The sequence below is a fragment of the Sinohyriopsis cumingii genome, chromosome 5 (assembly GCF_028554795.1).
Source record: "Sinohyriopsis cumingii isolate HCF-2022 chromosome 5, ASM2855479v2, whole genome shotgun sequence".
NCBI lineage: Eukaryota > Metazoa > Mollusca > Bivalvia > Unionida > Unionidae > Sinohyriopsis > Sinohyriopsis cumingii.
In genome coordinates, this window is record NC_142965.1 from 54,124,286 (window position 1) to 54,151,386 (window position 27,101).

Here is a 27,101-nt window from a genome sequence, read left to right on the forward strand (position 1 = left end):
TTCCATTGTAAGTTGCTCTTAATGCAAAAGAGGAATGAATGCAATTGATATCTTTTCACGCTACAAATAATTTAAATGAAAAGGCGTTAATTTACTGAACAATCAACTGTACTTCCTTAATAAAATTGCATGATGAGACTTTACTTGAAGCCATCTTGCTTGAAGGTTTCCTCATAAATCTTATGTCTTTCGGTTTTCTGAAGTCATCGTCCCCGCCCCAAAGTAATCAAGCCATCTTGCTTGAAGGTTTCCTCACAAATCTTATGTCTTTCGGTTTTCTGAAGTCATCGTCCTCGCCCCAAAGTAATCAATCCATGTTGCTTCAGTTTCCTGACAATGGCTTGTAATCTGGTTCATAATCAAGGTCAGCGCCTTAGACGATCAAGCATCCTATCCGTAATACATGGATAGTGGCTTTGAAACCTGCGCAGGCTAACCCAGACCGGCTACATCAATTTGATGTTGGGAAAAGCATTTAGATCTCATTTCCCGCAATGATCTAGAAAATATAGTGTTACAAGTGCCCACCCACCCACCCCCCCAAAAAAAACAAACAAAAAAACAAAAACAAACAAGACTTCTCTCATGTGTACCAATTAATGATCCTAGCAAAATACATGAACATGTATAGTAATAGGAAATGAAGATGGACGCTAGCTATTATACAAGAAGCAGACAAAACAATTGTAACAAAAGCAAGTAAAACAATACATAGCATATAGATCGCACCCAAACAATTATTTTTTAAATTAACCTTCACTCAGTAGATTGCACAGGTTTTTCAAAATCTTAGTGAAATAAATGCACTGGTATAGTATCTTTATATATCATATATTAAGCAGAAACAGTCACCAGCATAACTAACCTTTACAAACCCTACTGAGCTTGCCTTCTCATATGTGGCATTGCACATCGTGTTTCAAGTTGCTGTTAACTTGAAGCTAATAATTTTTGCAGATACAGTTTTGATTTATATTTTTTGACAAGCATGTTATCACACCCTGTTTTGGGAAGTAAAAGAACCATTCCTGCATGTGGATCACATCAATCTTTGAATGATACGTCGAGTCCTGGATTGTTTAAAAGCAATTTGTTTGCATACAAATAAATACATCAGGAATGTTATTTCTTTATAAATATTGAATTTACTCGTTCTACTACAAGCAGACCATCAACTAATTCCTCATTCACATATGAAGATAAAAGGTGCACTTTTCATTCTGTATCATATTTGTTGTTGCATTTATGTCTTACTTGCACAGATGCATCACGTATAAAGGCAATACACAGGGGTATAGCCAAAATGAGAATAGTGTATATTTTCTTCATTCATCTTTTTTTTAATATTTAAAACCGAGTTCTAAACGTAAATACAGAAAAAGCGATGTACAGCAAAACATAGTAATTTAGTTTTGAACGTGAACTCGTCGAGGTTACCCATACAGAAGAGCACACGTCTGCTCCAGGATTATCTCCACATAATATATACATCACTTCCCTGAAAGAATAATGGTAAAAGAATTAATTAAAAACAGATTATGAAAATTGTAGTAGATTTTTCTTGAACAAGTCAACCATGCACTGCAGGTCGCGTTTAGAAATTTCAGAGAGAGAGAGAGAGAGAGAGAGAGAGAATTGAAATAGGAAGCCAAAAGAGTTGATAGAGAGAGAGAGCAAGAGAGAGAGAGAGAGAGAGAGAGAGAGAGAATTTAAATTGGAAGCCAAAAGAGTTGGTACTTAATTATTTATTCTCATTAATACAATATATTTCTCTACATTTTAGTTCTCAGTGTGCGATCTGTTCCACTAATCGATCTACCGTACGTGATATCCCTACCTTACGTGATATCCCTCCTCTTGGTTGTAGGTATATCTAGAAGAAGGTGCTAAGTTTGGCTGATGCACATGTCGGAACCATCAATACAGTTATGACCTTGCTATTAGGAGTAGGTATTGCAAAAAGGAGGTGCTAAGTGACGTTGATAGACATGGAACAATTAATAAAGTTATGATCCTCTAGTAGTAGGAGACTACTGGTTTTGTCCCACTTGCCCTCTTTGTAGCCTTTCTACCCGCCCTCGTTTCTACTGACCATGACAATTCAGCCAGTATGTGAGTGATGGCTGTTGTTCACATTTAATTTTGATCGTAAACTCGCAACATACGTGACGCGAGCGCTCCAGTCATGGTGTGGAAGAGTCTCGTCTGGATGGGAATGCCCCAAATAGATCCAGTAGTGGCAAAACACCAGCCTTTTATGCTACTTCAGCTTGCAGTGATTGTGTAAACGAGCATCCCTCAGAGGAATGTGTTTATTCAGGCAAGCATATGGTAGCGATCAATATACACAACTACTAGCTAATCTGTTTTCGATCAATCAAATGGTTACTACCTGTAAATCTGCGCTGTGTCTTATTGGTGCTCTTAACTGTCTTACGTTTTCCATTCCCACTAGCACAGTTTCAAATTCAGCGGCACTGATTAGTACACCTTCGATTGCAACTGAATACAGTATACTGATCGAGACTTTTTCTGTGCAGTTGCAAACAATTCGGAATAGACGAGTATTTAGGAGTGCCATCAGAGATAACCGTTGCTATCCATATATCTCCGACAATAATACCGATTAGTGCACCTACAATATCTGATGTTGTCGTGATTCCATTAACACCAAAATCCGCATTTGCTGCTGCAGCAAGCCCGCAAATAGCATCTACGATCAAACACGTTTGTATTTCACGATCGGCGCGGATCTCTTGGTAATTTCATTTTGTGCTGTTGTTCTGATTCGACTAGTTTTTCACGCCGGTAAGACTAAGGGTCTGTCATAGTTGTTTTATTAATAATACAATCACGAATTTTAATTGCACGAGAGGCAGACCTTGTCAGGTCTCATCGTCAAGCGCGGACATAATACGCACGCGCACTTACAGCCAATTATTCTCTTTTACCAGCACAATTGTCAATCAGTTATAAAAAAAAAAAAAACTCTGCTTCTGGAATACTGAAATATCTGGCAGTTGTTCTGGTGTTAAGGCACCCCTCTCATTCAAAAACAACGATTATGCTACCCCCTGACATCTAACGATCGTCTTTTGTCCAATAAATGTTACACGAACAATTGTATCGTTATTGAAAAAGAGTCTACCCCGTTTTTGTCTCAGCTGAGTCAATGTTGCTGTAAATAATTCATTAGTGCACGTAACCAGGGTGAATATAGCGGTGAATGCTACTTCAAAATCGTAGAAACAATCCAGGAGTGGTTCTACACGTGCTGCTGTAGTCAACACTTGGAGGTTTGCTTGGAGATGATTCCAAGTTGGCCTAGAGTTGGCAGTGGCACATCAGGGTCATATCATATAACAATATCTATTTAATTTTTAACGTTATCATATGACAGTTCATACAAGGATTAGGTAACACCACCTTGAAGCAGATGTGCATTGAGAAATGGAGCGAAATTGTTATTGATGCCATTTGATCCAACACCTGTTCGGTAGTTACCGCCTCTTCATCACTTCGATCAAATTCCATTATATATATATGTATATATATATATATATATATATATATATATATATATATATATATATATATATATATATATATATATATATATAAACTGACAACGAACAATGCGAAACTAGTATCGAGCTAGCATGAGCTTTTCAACTCTTTAATGAGTCTTTTTCAAAGGCAAATACAAAATATAGACAAGACAAACAAATAAAACAGAAAAACAGTTATGTTTGCGAAATTTTAAATGGCTGTTTCTACAGGAATTCAACCTTTTAACTTTATTATGTATTCGTATTTGATACAAATATTTTCCAGTAAAGCAACAAGCTGAAATAAACTAGTTTATACATAATATGTTTTGCATTTGCCTTTGAAAAAGACTCATTAAAAAGTCGAAAGCGCCCAGGATAGCTAGATAATAGGTTCTCACTGTTCGTTGTCAGTTTATTACATTTAACTTAATCAATCCCGGATACTTGTGATCTCTTGCCGAACCCAGTGCACTTGAAAAGATTGTTATTCGTCATATGATTTGTATATATATATATATATATATATATATATATATATATATATATATATATATATATATATATATATATATATATGTGTGTGTGTGTGTGTGTGTGTGTGTGTGTATATGTGTGTGTGTGTGTGTGTGTGTGTGTGTGTGTAATGTAATTCGACCAAAGTGATGAAGTGGTATCTGTATGTGTGTCTGTGTGTGTATTAATGATGAAATCTATTCGTAAACACAAACGCCAAAGACGGTTAAATACCGGTGGGGACAAACGTTGAGTGCTTCAAAATTAAATTTCATCCCTGGCTACTAATGATTTTGATAATGTGTATGTGAAAAATCTAGAACATGGCCAGATTTGTCGATACGTGAAATATGTGGAAAAAAATCCAAGATGCCGCTGATTATATATCAGCATTATCATTCTACCTTACCCAAATTTGTATCTAGTTATAATACCTCTAGGGTACCTTAGTCCTTTTTGATGTTTTCGCAGAGCTCTGCGGCCCAACCTTTGTCTAGTACATTTAGGGTAGCAGTCCCACATACGCTTCGATTGGTTTACCCCCAACATTCGTCTTTGAGCTTGTTAACCATCAACCACCTTTATATTGAAGGCACTAAACAATGGATGTCCCCTCGGATAATCGCTGGTATCACATTATTTAATTGTGGTTGGCTGTGTCATGTTCGCTTGCACATCATCTTTCGTGACGCATATGAGCGAGTCAGTGTTTGTGAATAGTATCTTGATCTGATCCTGATACAGCGGTTTGATCTTGTCATAGTTGAAAAAGTACGTGTCGAGCAGATTCGACAAATCCAGCACAGTCGTATCAAAGTAGATTGGTTGTTCGAGTCTGAGTTTTGAGGATTGTTTTACTGTGAACGGCAACAAGTACACCATAAATGATTTCTCTGGACTAAATGGCCGGGTCCTCAATGAGCCTCCGAAGTTTGTCTTGCTCAGTATTATCACAGACAAGATTAGCTCGAATTTGATTGTACGGATTCTCCATTTTTTTTCCAAAGACGGTATTGAACATGAACTTATAACGTACTTTCACATTCATTGATGGCATTCATCTGAACATACCGAGCCATCCAAGCTTTCCAACGAAATCCAAGCACTCGATGGATGTTGGTTACATGCATACCCACTATCAAGTACAATTGCAGAGTTCGCACGTGCAATACATAATTGTATATGGTCCTAAGACTCTGTACTAGTTGGGTGCTTTCAGTGTGTTCGCATCCTGACTCATCAACGATAACGCACTGATACAGGAGCCACTGCGAACTTGGCACAGATAGCGCTTCTTGGGCAATCGAATAATCACTGAGTGTCTCGTGTAAATGTTTGGGATATTTCAAATAAACTTCAAAGAAGTATTCGTGGCCACCGTGGGTGTTATGATCGTGTAAGTGTTTTGTAAATCAATGTACGAAGGAATGATCCACTGAAATCCAACAACTGAAAATGGTCGCATGATGCGATGATGGCCTATCATAAAGGACTGACTGTTCTGTTTTTTGTGCATCACATCGACGGCTTCATATTAGAATCCGCATGTAAATTGGTCCGCGAATGGGTGATTGGCACAAGTCGATAGATATGGGGTGCATTTATTTATTTATAGCTGAGCTTACTATTGAAACATTCACGCATTCAAAATATGCATATATGATATACGGGACTTTCATTTTTTTTTGTACTAATAAATTTGACAGTGTTTTACACTCTGATTTCGCTTGCGATGACCATGGGAGAGCGGATGAAAAGCTTTGTCATATGTGAATATATTAACTGTGATATCTGGGTTGTGTTTCAGATTTCTTCAACTTTTGCTTTGGTATCTTACTCGCGAGAAATCTGATATCACCAAAGTTGAGTTTACCCACGTTTCGCTGGTAGTTTCGAGGCACGTATTGATGAGAATATTCAAAACTCAAATCAGCTTTATATTTCTTCAAGCACAGGGATATAGATTATAACACATTGTGGAGAAAATCAATACACAGCAGAGGCCGATATAAGTTCATTAATTAATTAATTCATTCATTCATTCATTGTACTAGGCTGGCTGATCGCTACCATAGGCTTGCCTGAATAAGTGCAGGGATTTTCGTTTCAGCAATCATTGCAGACCAAAAGAGCATAAAAAACGTGTTGTGTCACCACTGGAGCTCCTTGAGTCATTTCCGTTCTGATGAGACTATTCCCTACTATGACTGGATCACTCGCGCTACGTGTGTGCTTACGTGTGTGCGGTCAAAATTATAAGTGAACAAAAAACAATGCTCACATAGGGGTTAAACTGTCATGGTGGATAGGGACGAGGACGGGCCACAAAGAGGGCGAATGGGGCAAAACCCGTATTTTGATGCTACTCCTCCTATTGGCAGTGTGCATTGTAAGAAGAAGGTGGTAAGTGAACTTCACGAAGATGTCGGAACTATTAGTACCATCTTCACTGATTACTATGATTTGTACCCTATCGACAAAAGTCGTAATTTGTTGCTCTGCGGTTTTTTTAACGGAGGGTGAGTATGTGATTACGATGTAAAAAGTGAGTGATTATATTCGAATGTGTATGTGTGATCTGGATTTTTAGCGTAGCTTTAACATTTTTTCAGTCACATCGCTACAATGTCTGCAGTGTGGTCGTTTATAGTGATGTCGAGCACTGAGGCATCATACCGCAGACATGTAGCATCATGTCTCACCCAGTTACATTATCCTGAAACCAGGCCTACCAGTCGTAATACTAACCTCTTAATGCTGAGCGCCAAGCGAGGGAGCTAATAGTGCCATTTTTATAAGTCTTTGGTATAACTCGCCCTTGGTTCGAACCCACGACCTCCCGCATCCGGGCGGACGCTCTAACCACTAGGCCAACGGAGAATGCTTTCTATACTGCAATAGACTGAATTATCATCCTCCAATTCAAATTTTTCGAATAATGTTCTACCCAGTTATTTAAAGTTTGCATCAAAACTTCTAAAAGATTGGGCGAAATATAAAGGATGTTGTAGCTTCTGTCGAGTGTAGGTCTATTAACACAGAAGCTTAACACCCTTACAACGTTATCATGTATGCAAGTGACCAGGAGTACAAACCTGGGATTCTCTTGACATTCAAAATCGATGTCCTTTTCGGCCAGTTGAGTCTTCAACTCCAAGATAGATTCCGAACCGCAGAGGCTTCTAAATAAAGACAGTGGATCAAACCAATCAATCTAAGCTTTGAAGTTAATTGCTGAGAGAAAAAAGCGAGAGAGAGAGAGAGAGAGAGAGAGAGAGAGAGAAAGAGAGAGAGAGCAGATGGAATATGCGGAATGGTTATGCGCGCATGGGTTCAGGAAAGTGATTTTATATCTTTTTTCTGTGTTTTCCTATTTCATGATATTTTGGGTCGTTATTTAGGGTCGCAGGGGCGATTATTGTCTTTATCACCGTGTACTTGTCTTGATATTATTATTATTATTATTATTATTATTATTATTATTATTATTTAATTATACATAGGAGAAAGAAGGTAGGTAACTTATTATGAAGTGTGTGTGTGCGTGTGTGTGTGTGTGTGTGGTAAGATTCATTCCTGGTGAAAGACGCGATCGAAATACACGTCAGCAAATCAAACACGAAAAAGAAACTGGAATTTTTCTGTTTCTATTGACATGGTGCAAGTAATCTTATTATTCCAAATAAACCTTTAGTAGAGAATTTGAAATGGAAAAAGAAAACGTGAATCAAATTGTTAAGCTTTTGTCGCATTATTTTACTTACCCTTTCGAAATTGGTGATTCACCGACGATGTAAACCGTTGCTTTGGTTACGGTTCCTCTGGTTAGATTTGGCACTTCGTACATTCGGAAGTATCTGAAGAAGATTACGTACACACTGTAACGACGTAGAGAGCTCTCACAAAAATGCTAACTTATCTATTTAATCAATTCATACGTATTTGATACTGAAATAGCTTACGGATTCCACTCAGTGGAACTAACTTCAAGGCAGTGATATCTCAGGAATTTCGAATCGGGCCTGATATGAGATATGATGCGTACAAAGCCGAATCGGGCCTAATATGACGCCTAAAAGCCGATTCGGACATAATATGACGCCTATAAAGCGGACTCGGGCATAATATGACGTATACAAAGCATTTTGCAAACTACAGGTCTTACACCTAATCCTTACGTGAACTCTTACTACGAAATACCGATGTATCGAAACGTGGCCTTTTGATACATACAATAGTAAATTGTATTACATTTTTCTGCTACGTCCATAATGAAGATTACCGACTCAGTTGTATAGGCGTTATCGCTGATACAACTTGTTTCTTGTTGTGTTTATTCGTCTTTGTGTTTTTGTAAGTTCTCATACACCTTGTTGTTAGGTCATTCTATTTTTTTCATTCACGAAAGGAGATTACATTCAATTTTTAACGAATGCAACATCTAAAACTATAATTTATGATTTCATTTCCAAGATAAGCGTAAGTGAATAATATAAATCTCTAAAGGATGACACAAGATAAAAGAAAAATGTATACGGTATTTCTAGATCACATGACAAGCAGAAGTATTGTGGTGACTGGGGGCCAAACTCCAAAAATAACCCCCTACTTTACTGGAATCTTGTGATTTCTCGGTCTCTCATTTTATACCTCGACATTTACACAAGCGAGCCGTCTAGGTCAGATATATGACTGTTATGGTTTCAATCGTCATATACACAACAGAAAATGTAACATGTCGAACAGGTACGCAATATACTTCTATAAAAAGCTTTTCGCGCAATCCGTATCCATCAATATATTATATTTAAGTTTCAACTGCGAGTCGATATTTTAATAAGTGTCTATTCCTGTAGACAAATTGTACAAGACTGAGGCCTTTTGATGAGTATCGGTCAATAATTAAAGAAACAAAAGTTGCATAGGCTCTTGTTAAGCTTCTGTTCCGGAAGTAAGAAAATCCTGACAGAATTTGGGTACAAACCAATTTTAAACAACCTCATCCAACTTTAGATTTTAGCATTTGGACTGACAAATTAAACCTCTGCAAAGACATTGATGCAACCAATTCTTTCTCATGCAATGTGCAAGAAGTACAACTATGTCCTGTACAAAAGAAAACCTATCCCAGAGCTTTTACTTGGTGATATTACATTAAATTCAATGTCTTTAATCTTTGCTGATGTACACTTTCATTTGGTGATATTTTATTAGATCCGTGGTCATTCATCTTTGTTGTGATACAGTTTTACTTGGAGATATTACATTAGATTCAATGTCTTTAGTCTTTTCTCAAGAGCAGATAATATACTTTTTAAGGGGCATGAAAGCAGTTTCAAATGCATATACATGTACAACAATGACGAAGATAACTTACGAATTGTTACGATAAATAGGATTTCTGCTTGCATTCAGCATTACGAAGATTTCTCCAGTCACACTTTTTGCAAACTGGAAAAAAAGAATAGATACTTTAGCAGAATTGGAGACAATACAATTATAGAACATATTGAACATGATATTAGTTATATTATGAGCTGGGAAACATTCATCATGTTCTGTAATTAATTTTGTTGGGGTGTGTGAGGTGTTTCCAAAGAATAAATCTTTTGATAAATATTAGAAACCTTTGAATGAGTCTTGTTGAAATAAACCCAATCTGGAAACGAATAAGCAGTAGTAAAATGTAGAAAATATGGCACTTTCCTTCTTGCGTACAAGCGTTCAAAGGCAAATAAAATAATAAATGGCACGCGCATTATAGACTCTTCAGTGTTTAGTCTTCTCAATGGTGAAGATGTTAATGAGACAACACATTATGCCACAGAAGTGGGTTTTAAAACAGTTTTGAATATTCGTACGCTTTAGAACAACGTCTTAATAGTGACCACTAAGTCAAAGCATCGCCTTAATGTACACCTCGTATACCTCTGCACGCGTTTTTAGTATGATAATTAAATGCTGTTTTGTAGTCACAATCTCGGAATTTGTTCATAAACCGAAAAATTGCACTTCCAACTGCACGGATGCTTTTCAATCGTCTTAAGTCAGGAAATCGTTCAGACAACACCACCTTGAGCTAAACCATGGCCGTATAAAATATGGAAACACTTTGGAAGCAAGATTTCCAGTCAAACAAACAGTCAGTCACGTATACCTTGACTACAGTTCTTTCGCAAATAAAAATAATGCGTGAAAACACGATCTGATTTCATTGATTGACTTTTGGACTCTTCTCATTATTACCGGTGCAACCTTTCTTGTTTCCTTCGCCGAGTTCCAAAAACTAAATCCTCTTTTCATAGCTTGTGCCTATCTTATTAAACCGTCTCCGGTCAATCTTTTCATATTTGACAGTGACGGTTTTGGCGTTTTCTATCTGCGTCTGTCTTTGATTAGCCGTCAATAAATGTAGGATCCATTTCGCGAAAACCCTTCTCACCTTCAAAGCATTCTTGTATATAAGGAAAACAGTTGAAAAATCAATGCACGTGATAACAGATATATCTTTCACGGTGTATTGAGTATCTTCATCGATTTTTCCCTTCCCACTCACCAGTCGTAAAGAACGGTCTTCCACAGCGTGAGTGTTATGTATAATTAATTTAATTGTCTGTGTTTAAAGTTTTAATATTTCATTACATGATATTGTAATGTAACATTGTTTACTGGACTTGACCTTGTCCAGAATTGAGTTCAGTTCTGTTTGACCTAATTTACTTGTTTTTATGTTATTTTTTTTTATTTGTTTCATTGATGTAAACAACTAATAATAGCTTCATTATCCTCTACGGGAAATGAAACATTGTACCTACTTGCTGACCTTGTTCCAAAATCAGTGACAGTTTTGGTAAACAACTTTTTAATTTGTTTTATCTTTCTCAGAGTAAGAATCGTTAAGTTGAGTCAAGGTCATACCTATACTATGTGACAAGTATCATGTGCCAATTGGTAACAAACTTCTATTTTTTTTCCAGGAGAATGAAATTTTGACCCTCATCCGGGAATCTGTTTTGCGTCTTAATTAGTCGTATAATTGATGTTTTGATAAAGGTTTGTCAGTTGTGCTTTAGCATCTGGCACTTTAAGTTATATTATATGGTGTCCAGTTTGGGCTGAATTTTATTTTCTTCAAATTACTCAATTCAAGTGATTATTTTCACTGGAAATAAATAAGTGCTCTGACAAAATTATTGGATAAAGACATTAATTGGAATTTATACTGAATTCAAATCTGGAATAATATGTATGTGATTCAACAAGAGACTGTTGACACAACATCACTTCGCTGACTTTAACAGACGTCATCGCCTTCAAATTTTGATCGCTTCCGGACTTGAACTCAGTTTCATTCAGAACTTTTTATTACTAGGACTTGTCTTTTTAGTTCTCGGATCATTTTTGGATTTAATATGTAATACCGTATGTTCTTTTTTCTCGTTTTTCACATTGTATTCTAGGGAAATAAATTATTTGTTAAATTTTACAAAGCTTGTTGTCTTCAATCTTTTTTGTCACATAGTTTAAAAGTATAGACTAGTAACAGTTGGTCATCTCATTTGTATTTGCATCTACCTCAAATAATGAAACCACCTCCTAACTGTATTAAAATCGCTCGAATTGTACAGTATACTTTTAGCTTAGTACTATAATTATCTTCCTTCTCTGTTATTTACCAATATTATCTGGTAAAATGTATCTACAGATGCACGTGAGTCTTATGTCACAGTTATTTACCGGTTGGGTCGTAAATCTATATATGCAGATGCCCGTCATACTGTAATCTCACTGGCATTTACCCATGTTAGGTCATACATACGTATCTACAGATGCCCGCCATATTTATATCACTGTCATTTACCCATCTTACGTCATACAGATGTATCTACAGATGCCCGCCATATTTATATCACTGTCATTTACCCATCTTACGTCATACAGATGTATCTACGGATGCCCGCCATAATTATATCACTGTCATTTATCCATCTTACGTCATACAGATGTATCTACGGATGCCCGCCATAATTATATCACTGTCATTTACCCATCTTACGTCATACAGATGTATCTACGGATGCCCGCCATAATTATATCACTGTCATTTATCCATCTTACGTCATACAGATGTATCTACGGATGCCCGCCATATTTATATCACTGTCATTTACCCATCTTACGTCATACAGATGTATCTACGGATGCCCGCCATATTTATATCACTGTCATTTACCCATCTTACGTCATACAGATGTATCTACGGATGCCAGTCGCGTTGTAGTGCAGTTGCAGATTAATTTAAAGTAAATTATTTGATTATTGATCGGTATTACATTTTATTGACAGCTTCAAAGAAACAAAAATGATACAGCAAAATATTCATGACGTTTCAAATACCTCTCGTATAGCATTACATATCACGGTATAAATGAGCTACTGGCATAAGATTGAAACTGGTTATATGGTTATCTATATAAATTTTAAACCTATTTTATTTATTATTGTCGTATTACCCACCAAATTTATCATAATCGAACTATTTCGTCTAATGATAGCAGGCAAATTCGAACTCATGGAGACGAAATATGATTGTAAGCATGTATTATCATCTATTACTTAGTTTTACAATACTACAAAATAGTTATACTTTTTTATTTGCTCACATTCAGTTAGTTGATCTTATATATATGAATAAGGCGTAATAAATATATTCTTTACGTTATATTAGATTAATGTACTATGATATCCTCAATGATTTCACAAACGGTAAACATAAATGCAATATACTCATCGAGAGAAAAGACTAAATATCGTATTATGCAGGATTATTGCTATTTAAAGTAATCGTCAAATACGTAGCAAAAAGACATTATGATACCATAACCATGTAAACCATATGACAAAATATTCATAGTTATTTTTTGTAATAAATGAACGTTATGTAAAGAATACGCTGAAAACGTTGCGTACATTGACCGACGCTGATGTCCAGAAAACGTTACTGACAGTAGACGAGCAATTTGCAGTCAGGTTGGTGGATGGACAGGTAAAATTTTCTCGTGCTATGCCGTCTGATGTGCTGTTATCCCCACAAAAGCTCAAGCCATCGGCCACGTAACCTGACACAGTTGTGGTGAAAGTAGATAGAATAAAATAATTGTACATATTAAAGAAGTGAGGTTAAAAGAAATAAAGAAGACAAAAACGAGAAGGAACAGAGAGGTAGATATAAGTATATTCAGAAGTAGTTTCTCAGTTCGAGAAAAAATAAAGAATGTAATTGTTTATTGACCACACGCAAGCTACTAGTCAAGCAAAAGAACTTGGTCAATTAGCGCACAGTTTAAGCGACACATTTTCAGCTGCTTAGTCCATCACCATTTTCATCGACATTCTGTTAAAACAGTGTCTTAACAAATGGTTCGTTTGTTCAGATGATTCCCGCTATAAAGGGCATATCTCTTGTCACATTGTTGCAAATGTGTGCCCCGAGTTCTTATAACTCGGGCAATAGATACACAGACGCACATTTTGCTCGTGTGAAATTCGCTCTTTTCTCCATAGGACGTGGGCGTTTACATAAATTCCATATGTTGATCAGAACTTACAATTGTCCCCATTACCATATGACCATAACACTATTGGAAGGAAGTTACACTATATTTTTAATATTTATTTACGAATAGTCCACTCAAAACAGCAGAAAGAAATGTACTTACATAGATCTTTAACTATATATTTTTCACTTAATCAATTAATGCTATCTTTTACTCACTTGGTTGCTTAGTATTTAACAACAAAGGCGGGTGATCTCTTCAAAGGTAGACAAATAAATCTAATTCAAGACTTTCATGCGGTTTATATTAAAAGGGTGACACATATATGATAAACGTCTGTGATTTATTATGCTCGATGCTTGTATGATCATGTATACGGTATGCGCTTCCTAGAACTTGAGTTGACCGCAAAATATTTTTCCGGAAATGTGGATCTTATTAATTATCTCAAACATTAAGAATTTTCACGCACTTGACATACCCACCTTTTCAACAACTCTTGCTTTATGCACCGGTACAGGTTTGCTTTGTAAGGTAAAAAAATATTTCCGATAAACCTTTGGGCGAGAGTGTAGTCAGATAGTGGCGCAATGTTTATAGTGTAGCTTGTCAGAGATTTCAAATGAGTGGGACCAAGTGATTGTTTCGCGATGTAGGCTGTTGTCTTGCGTCTGGTCAATTCCAGAAGGTATTTTTCCATATGACATTTGGGTTTTCCATTCCTTCTGAATTACTGAGATATTGTAATAAATTTGGAGTACGCGCATTTGGTTATAGCGCCTCGTTTTAAGGAATTATTAGATGTTTGTGATTACTGGCCCAGTGGAAATATTCCTTAGCCCGAAATAATTAGCCAATTACTAGAAGCAAACGTAATGGAATGAAATTTTAGTGAGTTTCCATGATGCCGTGATTTACTTTTGGTGAAATCAGGTCAGAGTCGCATGAGTATCCCTGTCGTTCCATAGTCCCTATTAAAATCTAGTGGTGTACATTGGTTGCAGTATTTATGGTTATATACAATGAAATAAACAAGAAGGGACGGTTCCGTCCTTGGCAGATACCGTTTATGTCGCCATGGTGGCAAATATGATGCAAGTTTACAGATGAAATGTGGCTCAAAACCATCATTTGACTGGCCTACGGTGGCGTAGCAAAAGATAGTTCCCAGTGTTTGGGAACGTTCTATAGTTTTACGGCGTGAAATGATGACGGTATGGAAAGTTGATGAAGAGAAGTCATGCAGATGTGCGGTTGATAGACAATTATAAGTTGTGAAATCTGTGGTCTTGTATTGATTAGAGTAATATTATTTATAGAATGAAAATCTTAGGCTTTCTAATTTACAATAGAAGCTGTATGGAAATCTTTGAAAAAATAGGGGAAAACTTATCGCTTCTAGCGGAATCCCGCCAGGGTTTGACACCGCTCGGTCAAAGCAAAGACCTCTGGATTGTAACAATATTAAGTCCAATGTTAAAAGTGCTAGTAAATAAGTAAGTCCGGGTTTGTTTTTGTTTTTTTGCATACAACACTAGAAATACGAATATAAAAAGTTAGCAACATGTTAAAATTCTTATCAAAAAAGATTGTTTGTTGTGCTTCCGTTTTCTTCAACTTATGTGTATGCCTGACAAAACAACAAAACGAAGATTTCTCCAAGGAATACGGACACTAAGGAAACACAGCATGTGTTCGTATTCAGTCGATTTTATCCAAAGAGGTTATAAAATACAAATACCAAGAAATCTCTTTGTTATTAAGTCTGGTTTCAAGCAAAACGTTCAGCGCATATTGAGACTTTTGAATTGTAAATAACTTTCATTACGACTGGTTAATTACATTCAATTTTGAATTTAGATAACATACCGGGCATGGTGTCTTCGAGAGTTACTTTAGATTGTCCTCTGTTGCTATAGCGATGAACCAGATCATACACTCCTCCCCAGAACATCGCCTGAAAGTACAAAATCCTGGTAATAAATAGCCTAGGTCATCGGTCTAAGTTGGCCTTCATTGCGGTAAATGGAGAGAGAGAGAGAGAGAGAGAGAGAGAGAGAGAGAGAGAGAGAGAGCAGGGCCAAGAACAACCCTCCTGTCCATAAAAGAAAACAAAAACCGTAAAACAAAAAGAAAGAAACCAAAGAGAAAGGAACAAAGCTATGCACTTAACTATTGAGTGGATATGCGGTTCTACAGCTGTTGGCCGAAGGCAAATTCCATTAACGCAAAAATTGAATAAAAGTTCAAACCGTTAGAGTAATATGCACATATGATGAAAGTATTTTTCTAATCGTAAGATGTGATCAATGGATGGGATCAAATTTTTCCAGCAATCCTCTAGGCGTGCAGTTTTTACGATATTTTCATCAATGTTGATGTCTGCAAAACCAAACTGCAGATACAATCGAGGCAGGCTGATACTATATGACAATAAAGGACAAACTTGATCCAGAAGTCAATCGAAAAGCGACGAATTATCGTACCTGATTAAGAAATTGAAGTGTCATGTTTATAAGATATTTGTCCTTAAAAGATATATGGGTGGCATTCCAGTTTGACAATGATACACAAGTCCTATTCTCCAAGGTGGGTTACCTCCTTTGGTGTACGAAAACGCCACTGTCACACTGACGTAAATTTTGGTGGTAGCATAAACCTGGAGAAAATAGTTTGCTTTGATGACTGCATCACTTTCAAATTAGGGTGCAGTTGTTGCAATATTTTCTTCTCAATGGATTTAGGGCGGAAGAGAACGATTTGAAAAACGAAAATAAGAAGAGGAAAATTGCTTACTTGCTGTGACGAACCACACGACTATCTGGATCCAGGGCGGTTGTTCAGAAAGTCAGCCAAAAAGGTGACAGACTATCGCACATTATCGCAAAGTTAATTACGATAACACCACTGTCACAATGACGTAGATTTTGACGAAAAAGTTCTGCTTTGAAAACTGCTTGACATTCAATTTAGGCTGTAGCTGCTGAGATATTTTCTTTTCAATTGTTTTAGGACGGAAGGGAACGAGTTTGCCAAATAATATGCAGAAAAAGGAAGAAATTATGTGATAGGCCACAAAGCTGATCGTGTTATAAGGTGTCACAATAAATCAATGATGTCACATGAAGTGCATCAGAGCAGCCACACAGTCATGTTAAGGCTTTTTATGATTGGATTTCAACGACGTGATAGTATAAGTAAGGTGTGATCAAGTGTACTTACTTGTGTACTAATGCGCTGAGTCGATGTACTAATATACAGCTGAATCATAAATACAAAAGTCTTACTGCAGCAAAATACTCTGAAAGGATATGAGTTTTTTGGAGCGTGATATAGAGTATCAAGATCATCAAAATCGGAAGTAGTGTTGCTTTAGCAAAACATCCACCATTATCAACCCAATAGAGAAATCGAAGTCATCGCTACACCTCAAAGTCCATAATGTTCCATTCCAAGATGACAAATTTGCTTGAATCTTTGCAAACTCTGAATAGACTCTTGAAAACAAATCAGAGTGAAAGCTACCATCAAAAGTAAGATTACATTATCTTTAGCAGCCGAAATTGAGAACAGTTAGATAATATTGGATTTAAATGAATCTTTAAGTCAGCACTTGAAAACACTGAACACAAGCCAAAGGAAGTTCCTGTTTCACATTATCATCTTAAATCTAAAAATAGTAAATCTGCACACAAAAAATATGTGTTCCAACCGCAGACATCATCATTGTCTCATCAGACGACAAATAGCGCATATTATCAGCACTTGAATCCAAATAATACGTTTACCACTCAAATCTAAGATCGTACTTTTTTTTGGGGGGGGGGGTACAATGCAGAAAAACTTTCTTTAAAATACTACAGAATAATATTATTTGTTTGAATTTGAATGAAAATACAACCATATATAAACTAAAGGTTCAAATAGGTATAATCATTTCAGTTCTGAATATCTCTTTGGTGGTTTAAGTGATTGTATAGCACCCATTGATTATTTTATAGTGCAAGGGCAGGGGACCGGCTGACACAATGTTGTGATAATGATGTCAGGTACTCATTGATAATGACACCATAAAGTCTCAATTTGCCTTGATGACGTCACGATCTCTATTCCCGCCAAAGCATATACTTAGATAGTTGCAGTCCCGTGTCGGGAGAAAGACATGCAACTATCCGCAGCGCTTATACACCAAAGGTGACCAATCCACGTGGCATCAAGGATACATTTTATGAAGACCAGAAATATCGTATCGCAAAATGGATAATTAATCGAACAGTATCTCAGTCATTGGTAGTAACAGTGACATGAATATATAAATTCTGTTTCTAGGCCTCGTGGACAGTCCGTTTGTGCAGAAACATATTATATCAAGTAAATCTGAGTTGAGATGGGCGGATATTTTACTAGACATAACTGCGTAAGCACCTGCTTGGTAATTATCCAGTTGACCTTTTGCACACAAAAAGAAGAAAAAAAGAAATATATGTTTGTTCATTGTACCCTACTCTCTTAATCTTTTAACATATTTGTTTATCTCGTTTAATAATCATTTTGCTACTGTCATTTCCGCGACTTTGTTTCTTATTGCTCTGTAATATTATTGAAAATGAAGTATTTCACTATTTTCCCTCGCTGTTGGAGGGTGGATGTAAAAATAATGGGCCATATTACCTCATGAAATATTGGCCATGCAGATGTTTTATTGTACACCCTGCTGATTGCGTTTAAATATATTGCAATGGCTGGATTTTCATCTGACGTGGTACATGCAGGCATTCGCTTCGTGGCGAATATTCTTTAGTGATACCTTAAGTTGGAAGCGCACGTGTCTTATTATGTAGTAATTACGTATGTTTGCTTCTTGTCGCATTGCATGGCAGTGAGCATTATTTTTATGTCTCTACACACAGAACATCATATTACGTATCTAATAAAAACACTTTGTCATTTTTTGCTTTGCGATCCTGTACCTTCTAACGTCATATTTAGATTTACAAATGTGACCAGATATAATGTTCTTTGTTTATGTTATATCCGAGCTTGTCATCCTGGATAGTGTTTCTTACATAGTGTGCCCGTCATTGTTTTAAGTGTGTATTTTTTAACTCAAGGAATATTTTTTTATTTTTTCCAGTTTGCTATTATTCATTACCTCTTAAGCTTATTCGTGAACATTCAATTGAAGTCCAATAGAAAACGAAAATCGGGAGGATGCTACTAAGATCACATTCAATTGAAGTCCAATAGAAAACGAAAATCGGGAGGATGCTACTAAGATCACATTCAATTGAAGTCCAATAGAAAACGAAAATCGGGAGGATGCTACTAAGATTACATTCAATTGAAGTCCAATAGAAAAGACAAATGGGGAGGATGCTACTAATATCACATTCAATTGAAGTCCAATATAAAAAGAAAATGGGGAGGATGCTACTAAGATCACATTCAATTGAAGTCCAATAGAAAAAGAAAATGGGGAGGATGCTACTAAGATCACATTCAATTGAAGTCCAATAGAAAACGATAATGGGGAGGATGCTACTAAGATCACATTCAATTGAAGTCAAATAGAAAACGATAATGGGGAGGATGCTACTAAGATCACATTCAATTGAAGTCAAATAGAAAATGAAATTGGGGAGGATGCTATTAAGATCACATTCAACTGAAGTCCAATAGAAAACGAAAATAGGGATGCTGCTGCTATCATTATTCAATTGAAGTCCAATAGAAAACGAAAAATGGGGAGGATGCTACTAAGATCACATTCAATTGAAGTCCAATAGAAAACGAAAATGGGGAGGATGCTACTAAAATCACAGTCAATTGAAGTCCAGTAGAAAAGAAAAATGGGGAGGATGCTGCTAAGATCACATTCAACTGAAGTGCAATAGAAAACGAAAATGGGGAGGGTGGCACTAAGGCTAAGATATTTATTATTGTTTAGGCTTTTTTGTTAAAAAAATATTGTGTTTCATGTTCTAACGCCTCTTAGGCAAACCATATACTGACCATTAAACTATTTCACAGAGAGAGAGAGAGAGAGAGAGAGAGAGAGATACGCACCTTATCTTTAGGGACAGAATGATTAGTGGCCATGATGTACTCCCGAAAGGTATCATTTTTGACGTTACAGGGATCTGTAAAAGCAAAACCTCTTGAGAACTTCTCCCATATTTCAGTACAGTTTCTCGTACTAAAAGAAGAAAAAAATGAGTTATTTCATAAATCATAGAACAGAATATGCAGAAACATGCCATAACTTTTGCAGTGTTATCAACAGATTGTATATTTCAGCCTTTGTTCTTTTTGTTTAAAAAAAATCATTTTGAAGTTTGCGATATTAAATTGCCGTTCACTATGAGTTGAAGTCTAGCTACTTAAACCATTGATAAATGATATCCTTTGCTCTTTAAGAGCGTCTATTCTAGCATACATGCATGCATACATACATACATACAACGTGTTTTATGTTCTTATGCATGTGCATGCATGTTATTAATATTTCGCGGGGTTCTATTACGCATATATGATAAGGTTGGAATCAGGTCTAATCTTCCTTATATGTATATGGGAAACAATAAATTACGTAAGTAACCTTGGAGGGGCTCCAGGTGACCGAGTTGTCTAAAGCTCTCAGATCTACAGAACACTGCCATCTCACATTTATTCGTGCGGATTTGTACTGGCTGGCATGTATAGCTAACGTGTGCTGAAATAAGGCGTTAAACCCACAATAGCAACAAATGACCTTGGATATAAACGCCCCTGTTATGTAATGTTAGCGTCACTATGTGTATAATTTTGCTGATAAATATTCAGCAGTAACTCTGAAACGCAGTGACTGCGATCAGTTTTTGTTTTGTATTTACAATCGGTTTTCAATTTTTAAAAATAAAAGGGAAATACAAAACCTGTGCGAAAAATGCACAAAATGAATTCGACTTAATCTGGGTTTGGTTTTCTCATCAAGAACGGAATAAGCAAGTGTAATACCTCGACCATCTCGAAGTCAACAAAATGCAAATTACTGTTGATCATTGTACAAATTCATTAAAAGAAATTAGAATTATCATCCAAATGACAGTTCAGATTGTCAGGTTTAAAAAAACAAATGTAGGACATATAAATATCAAATGCTGAACTTCATTGAGACCTTTTTCAACAAAATACAACTTCTTATCATACTTCAACGTGTTATAGTCTGAAATTCGACCGCATAATGCACGTCGCAATATTATCAATATCTGGCATTTTATTGAATATTTGCACGTCGCATTATTAGTTATATATGGCATTTTATTGAATATTTCAGGTTGCATTATTACCAATATCTGGCATTTTACTGAATATTGCACGTCGCATTATCACCAATATCTAGCATTTTATTGAATATTGCATGTCGCAATAATATCAGTATAATTTGATTGAATATTGAACGAATTCTTAGTAACATTATTACCATTTACATGTATGGAACAGAGACTTAAAAATTCATTTTTCTTGACCAAAAAGAATATTAGTAGTTTTGTGGTTAGATAAACTAATACTAAACGCAGTCTTAATATTTGTTAATACAATTTCATATGAATTAGTACGGCTGAATTGTGGTAAATCGGTTTATCATACAAGACTTAATTCATTAAGATATTTTCTGTTGTCATTGGTCATCTTTTTTCTGCAAGTATGAGATGTAATTCATATATACGTATTTACTTCTTTAGATTTGTTTATAATTCGCTTAATATACAAATGTGAAACAAGAAAAACAAAATATGTGGGTTTGAAGTTTTAGTTTCGCGAAGGGTGGTCACTACATGCGAAGAGCGAAATTAATGTATTTCCGCGTTATGGGCCTTTCAGTTGGCAATGACTGATCTCTTGAACGTCATTGGAAAAAGTTAACATGGAGTATCAAGCCAAGTGCATGCAGATGTTTGATTCTCTCTCTCTCTCTCTCTCTCTCTCTCTCTCTCTATATATATATATATATATATATATATATATATATATATATAGTTATGTTTGTCTGTATTGTGTGTTTGATTTGTTTTCCATGGTGGTAGATTCTGTTATAACATAGTGAGCTATAAATAGGCTGTTTTCTTGGATTAGAATTATATGACATTATTAGGTTCTAGAAACTGAACCTGTATACAGTTTGAAGTAAGACCTGTGATATAATGTTTTGGACGATTTGGGTTTTAATTCACAATACTGCAAGTTCTGCTTAAATTTTCATTTTTAACTAAGAGAATGAAATTATTTATAGAATTTTACTAAACTTACTAGTTTTGCATTTTATGTTACTTTGTTTAAGACCATAGAGTCGCAACTATATATATATATATATATATATATATATATATATATATATATATATATATATATATATATATATATATATATAGATAGATAGATAGATAGATAGATAGATAGATAGATAGATAGAAAACTGCGAAAACAACTGATGCTCCTTCGCCACCCTCTGGCCTCCCTTTCATGTTCGTCCTCCTCCCACAACTAAAAGAACAAAAGCCGCTACTGCAACTACTACACTACTGAGAAATAACTTGAACAACTGTTAATAATCCGTTTATCACAACTACTATTACCAAAAACAACAAGAGTAACTACTAGTATTAGTACTACTACAATTACAGCTGATTATAAATATGACTAATAAAATATATTAGTCATGCGTCTCCACCTCCTACATGTTCACTAACACAATCAACATCATTTCCTACTAGAGGTAAACTATAACTACTACTACTTCTACTACTGCTAATACCATAACCACCACCACCACCACTACATGCACTACTCCTGACCTGGCTTTACTCGAAACTTTTCTGTATTCACAATAGTAAATGGTACAAAATAACTTCTTACGGTTCTTCACATGAAATGGGTTGTTTTCACAGACGTAACGATGGAGTACGCAAATACCCACAATGCAATGTGCGCACACCTTGCGCCGCCATTTTGAGTTCCTAATAAACCTTTGTCAACATTGGTCATCATGTATATTCAAGATGATAATTTAACTGTCGATAAGGACATTTACTTCGTTGAAACAATACATAGATTAAACTTGAAGTTAAGTGCCCTATAGAACGAAAATAAAAATAAGGCTGGAAGTTCCCTTGCTTTTATCGAAAGACAGAATAGTGAATCTGAACCGTAGTCATGTATATTGCTATCAAATAGTAATGCATTCTTATTTTACAAACAGACAATATTGACATTTTTAAAAAGCGTGTCCTATCATATCCCTAAGCTTGTCATCTTGAAAGAGTATTTCCGGACAATGATTTTCAGGATATAATATCAGTTACGAATTAAAATTTCATAGCATGTGTTTTATGCCAGAACTTTTGTGTACAAATACTTTTCGCGACAACAGGTGTTTGTGCCAAAGACAGTTGACAAACCAGTTTAATTAGTATGGTCAAATATTGTATTTGTTGTGGAGATGATGGACGTAGGATGATACTGAATGAAAGCGATAACCGTTCAAAAAGACATTTCATCTTCAGTGTATTTATTGTTGTTGTTGTTGTTCTAGGGTTTAACGCCATTTTTCAGCACAAGATAGGCTATACATGGCGGCCAGTATAACTGGTGGAGGAAGAACACTGGAATACCCAGGAAAGAACCACCAACCCACGAGAAGCTACTGGCAGGCTTTCCCACGTACCCCCGCTAGCCGAGCCTTGGACTCGAACCCACGCAGTCAGAGGTGAGATGGCAGTGATCCGTAACGGTGAGCGCTTTAGACCACTCGGCCACTCGGGGCCGCCTTAAGTGTATTTAAACGAAACACGTGCAAAATGGAACATGACTTTGTGTCGAATGTCAAAACGAAGTATTCCTGAAATGCTTTTAGAAATATGAAATTATATATTAACAATTGGCTTTTTAACTTGAAAAAGAATCAAATTATTGATTTCAGCCCATGAAAATTGAAAATCATTAAATGTTTCTACTTGTTTGTGTATCCATTTGTGTATGCATTTGTTTATCGATCGATCTATTCGTTTGTGAAAGAATAACAAAGATGGTTGAAATTTATTGTTTGACTTGAAGATAACAAGTAGAAAAGTCAAGCATTTGATCTCGTGCAGTTGACGTGCACAACAGAATGTGATATATTATTATCTTATATTATTATATTTTTACTCACAAAATGAGACGTGCCTTCGTAATTATGCGGGAAGAACAATGTTATTAGGTGCAGATGAGAGGGGCTAGAGGCTCTAAATGGCGGATAAGGAAGTACACACGTTTTGTGACGTAACGTGAAAACAACGGATATCGAACATCGTATTTGCCTGAAATTCTAGACATCTTCCGATGCAGCGACCACATTGGTGAACATAAGGAGCTGAAAACACTTCGTGAACCACATCTTCTTGTGTAGAGTTTATGGGACCTATGAATAGTTTATATGAAGTCAATTCACAAATAGAACATATGTATTTTTAGGTGTATACACGTGTAAAGTCCAATCACAAAGGCAGTGCAACTGACTCAAACACTGGGCAGTCTAGCTTTACATAAAAGGGCAGCCTATTCTATTTTGTTCCCTCTATATCCGGAAAAAGTTACCTAAGAATGGAACAATTGTGGGACACGTTTTGGTCAGGTAGACACCTATACAATAGACGCAATGACGTAACTTCGAAATCAAATACCCGACCATGAAGAGCCAGACGATACGACTACACCAAATATAATTAGCACAGGTAAAGACGTAATTGCGGGATAAGCAGATGTGCAGGAAATACAGAAAAAGGACAGCAAGTACAAACTGTCCCCACTGCAAGGCTCAGGAAATACTCAAACATGTGCTAAGAATGTGTCCTTATAACGGCCAGGAAAAGGCAGAATTACACACAATATAAAAACACCGGAGAACGAAGCACACACCATGAGTTATTGGATGTAAAAACAAACCACAAAAAAAAATACCTGGGCACGATATGCAGTAACATAGTATAATTTATAACTTAAGTAGGAACAAGAAGACAAATTTAAAATATAAAAGAAAACAACAAAACACAGGCCCCGAGGGAGAGATGTTTAATCAGTTACGTCGTAGGTCAAATAAAAGTTTAGTAAAAATAGGGATTTGGAAAGACAAATTCTTCATTCCTGTTTTATATCAGTCTTTGGGAATCCATGGATCAGAATTTACAGTTGTGTTATAATTTGATAGGAATTATTCATTTAAACCAGTCATTGAGCTGTGGATTTAAACATTACTATGGATTCTTTGGGAACCATTCAAAGACATTCTGAATTGCATCATTGTGGTATATCAGGACATTCAAGACTATTTGAATTCATTCGGAACATTCTATATTTTTTACTTTTGGTAGGAAGCTTAGGATTATTTGTAATTTAATTAACAACACCTGCTGAGATTGCTTAAATTCTTGCTTTCTTTTCTTGATATTACATATTATAGACGTGGAGTAGTATCACAGACTAACCATGCAGAGAAAACAAATTCATACGTTTACATTTCAATAGATTTTTAAAATCTGTTTTCATGTCTCCGTAATAGGTTGACAGCTGAGTCGGGAAACACCATCATGGACCCCTTATAATTGAACATTTCTGGTCATCAGATAATCTAGGAACAACAAATATCATGCACAGAAAAAGAACAGAAAACACACACACATACACCCACAGATGCAAGCACACATGTATATAGAACGCAATCTCGTTACACACAAATGAGTATAGAGCGTCTAGGTGAGATAGACTTACGGTATTATAGTATTTGTTCATGTTTACAATCACATCGGACCCAAATAAATGTAAGAATTTGATACTTACATATATATGTATAGTAAGACCATCAAACAGAGTATACTAAAATAAACTCCAGAATGCTTTCAATGGTCCATAGTAGTCAATGTGTATTTAGCTGTATATATTTTACAATGTTTTCATCCGTTTGCTGTTGTGAGGTCCTACCGTTTACATATTTGTTTACAATGTACTTGGTTTCCATCCACTGGTCCAGCATTTTTGTCTCCAAAGAACTCCTCCTGTGTTTATCGATGTTATGGCGTTTACAAACGCTTACGTGTGAACCTTGGAAGGAAGGTTTTATTTGCCTTCCTGACATGTATTGATGGCTCCTCTGTATGATGCCCCAGAGTAGTCACTAGATTTGAAATTGGGTTAGTGCCAGACTGGTATGTCCCCTACTAGTGGACAATATATCAACAACTACTGTTGCTGCTGCTACTACTACTTCTACTACAATCACCAACACCAACAACACCACCACAAACGCTACTGTTGACCTGGCATCACTCGTAAAGTTCCTGTGCGCATAATAATAAATTGTATAAAATAACTTCTTACCGTTCTTCACATGAAACACTGAGCTTCGTATTTGCCTGGAATTCGAGACATCTTCCGATGACTCGAGATCTAAGTTCCATACTGATAGCATTTTCTCTACCGCACGGCGCAGCAGTGATCACTTTGGTGACGACAAAAAGATGAAAACACCTCGTGAGCCACATATTGTTGCGTAGAGTTTTTCGGATCTTTGAATGGTTTATTTGAAGTCAGTTCACAAACAGAATATATTTGTTCATGGTGACGAAGCAAGTCCCATTGTATATTTAGGCGTATGCATGTGCAAGGACTCAATGTCCTATCATCAGGAAGTACATGCAACTCTAACACTCAGCTGCTACATTCAAATATCCCCATCCTGTTATACTGTCAAATGAAGTGCATACTTCCGTAGATATACACATTTAATTCCACCAGCTCTCTACTACATAAGACTGCACATATGTACATGGCACCGTATAGCAGGTACATACTGAGAGCACGAGGACGATAGCTGGTTTACAAGAGTGTGATCTTTTGAGTCTAACTCTCATCCGTGCTCAACAAATAGAATAATATGATTTACTTATCAATTAAAATTACTGTTACATCATGCTGCATTATTTATATAACATATATAACTAACGCGCCAACATGTGCATGACAGCACGATGCCAACTGCTTTATAATTGAAACACTTCCAATTATGTACACGTGGCCACCTACCTTACTGCTGTATAAGAAAAAAAATACCATTCTGTACGAGACCACTTACTCAATTTCTAGATTTTCATAGAGGTGTACCAGAACACTTACATACTTATGGAATGTATAAATTCCCAATACTGTTTTAATAAGTGTTAAAATGTTTATCGATGATTGTAAGTTGTAGATAATGTAAACAGCATCTTTACATAGATAACCTATATACTTCATTGAGTAGATAATAGAATGTTTACATGGTATTTGAGTTCAGAACATTCTAAGCCTTGTTATTACCAAAGGACTTGGTGAATACATTATTTATTGCTGTTTAATATCAGTCGATGGAACTTTAATGATCAAAATGTATAGTGGTATAGAAATTTGAGAGGAATTATTTATTTAATAC

At 36.0% G+C, this 27,101-nt stretch overlaps 1 protein-coding gene across 1 annotated transcript; it reads right to left on the reverse strand.

Annotated features, from left to right (window-relative positions):
- Positions 1–26,459, reverse strand: LOC149799193 (ADP-ribosyl cyclase/cyclic ADP-ribose hydrolase-like). Its single transcript, XM_089958455.1, has 8 exons — positions 26,012–26,459; positions 19,688–19,817; positions 15,491–15,578; positions 13,035–13,183; positions 9,442–9,515; positions 7,829–7,921; positions 7,160–7,246; positions 1–1,498 (listed from the first exon to the last, which is right to left on the reverse strand). The coding sequence occupies exons 1-8, from the start codon at positions 26,173–26,175 to the stop codon at positions 1,348–1,350; spliced, it is 936 nt and encodes a 311-aa protein (XP_089814581.1). The 5' UTR covers positions 26,176–26,459; the 3' UTR covers positions 1–1,347.
- Positions 26,460–27,101: the final 642 nt, after the last annotated feature.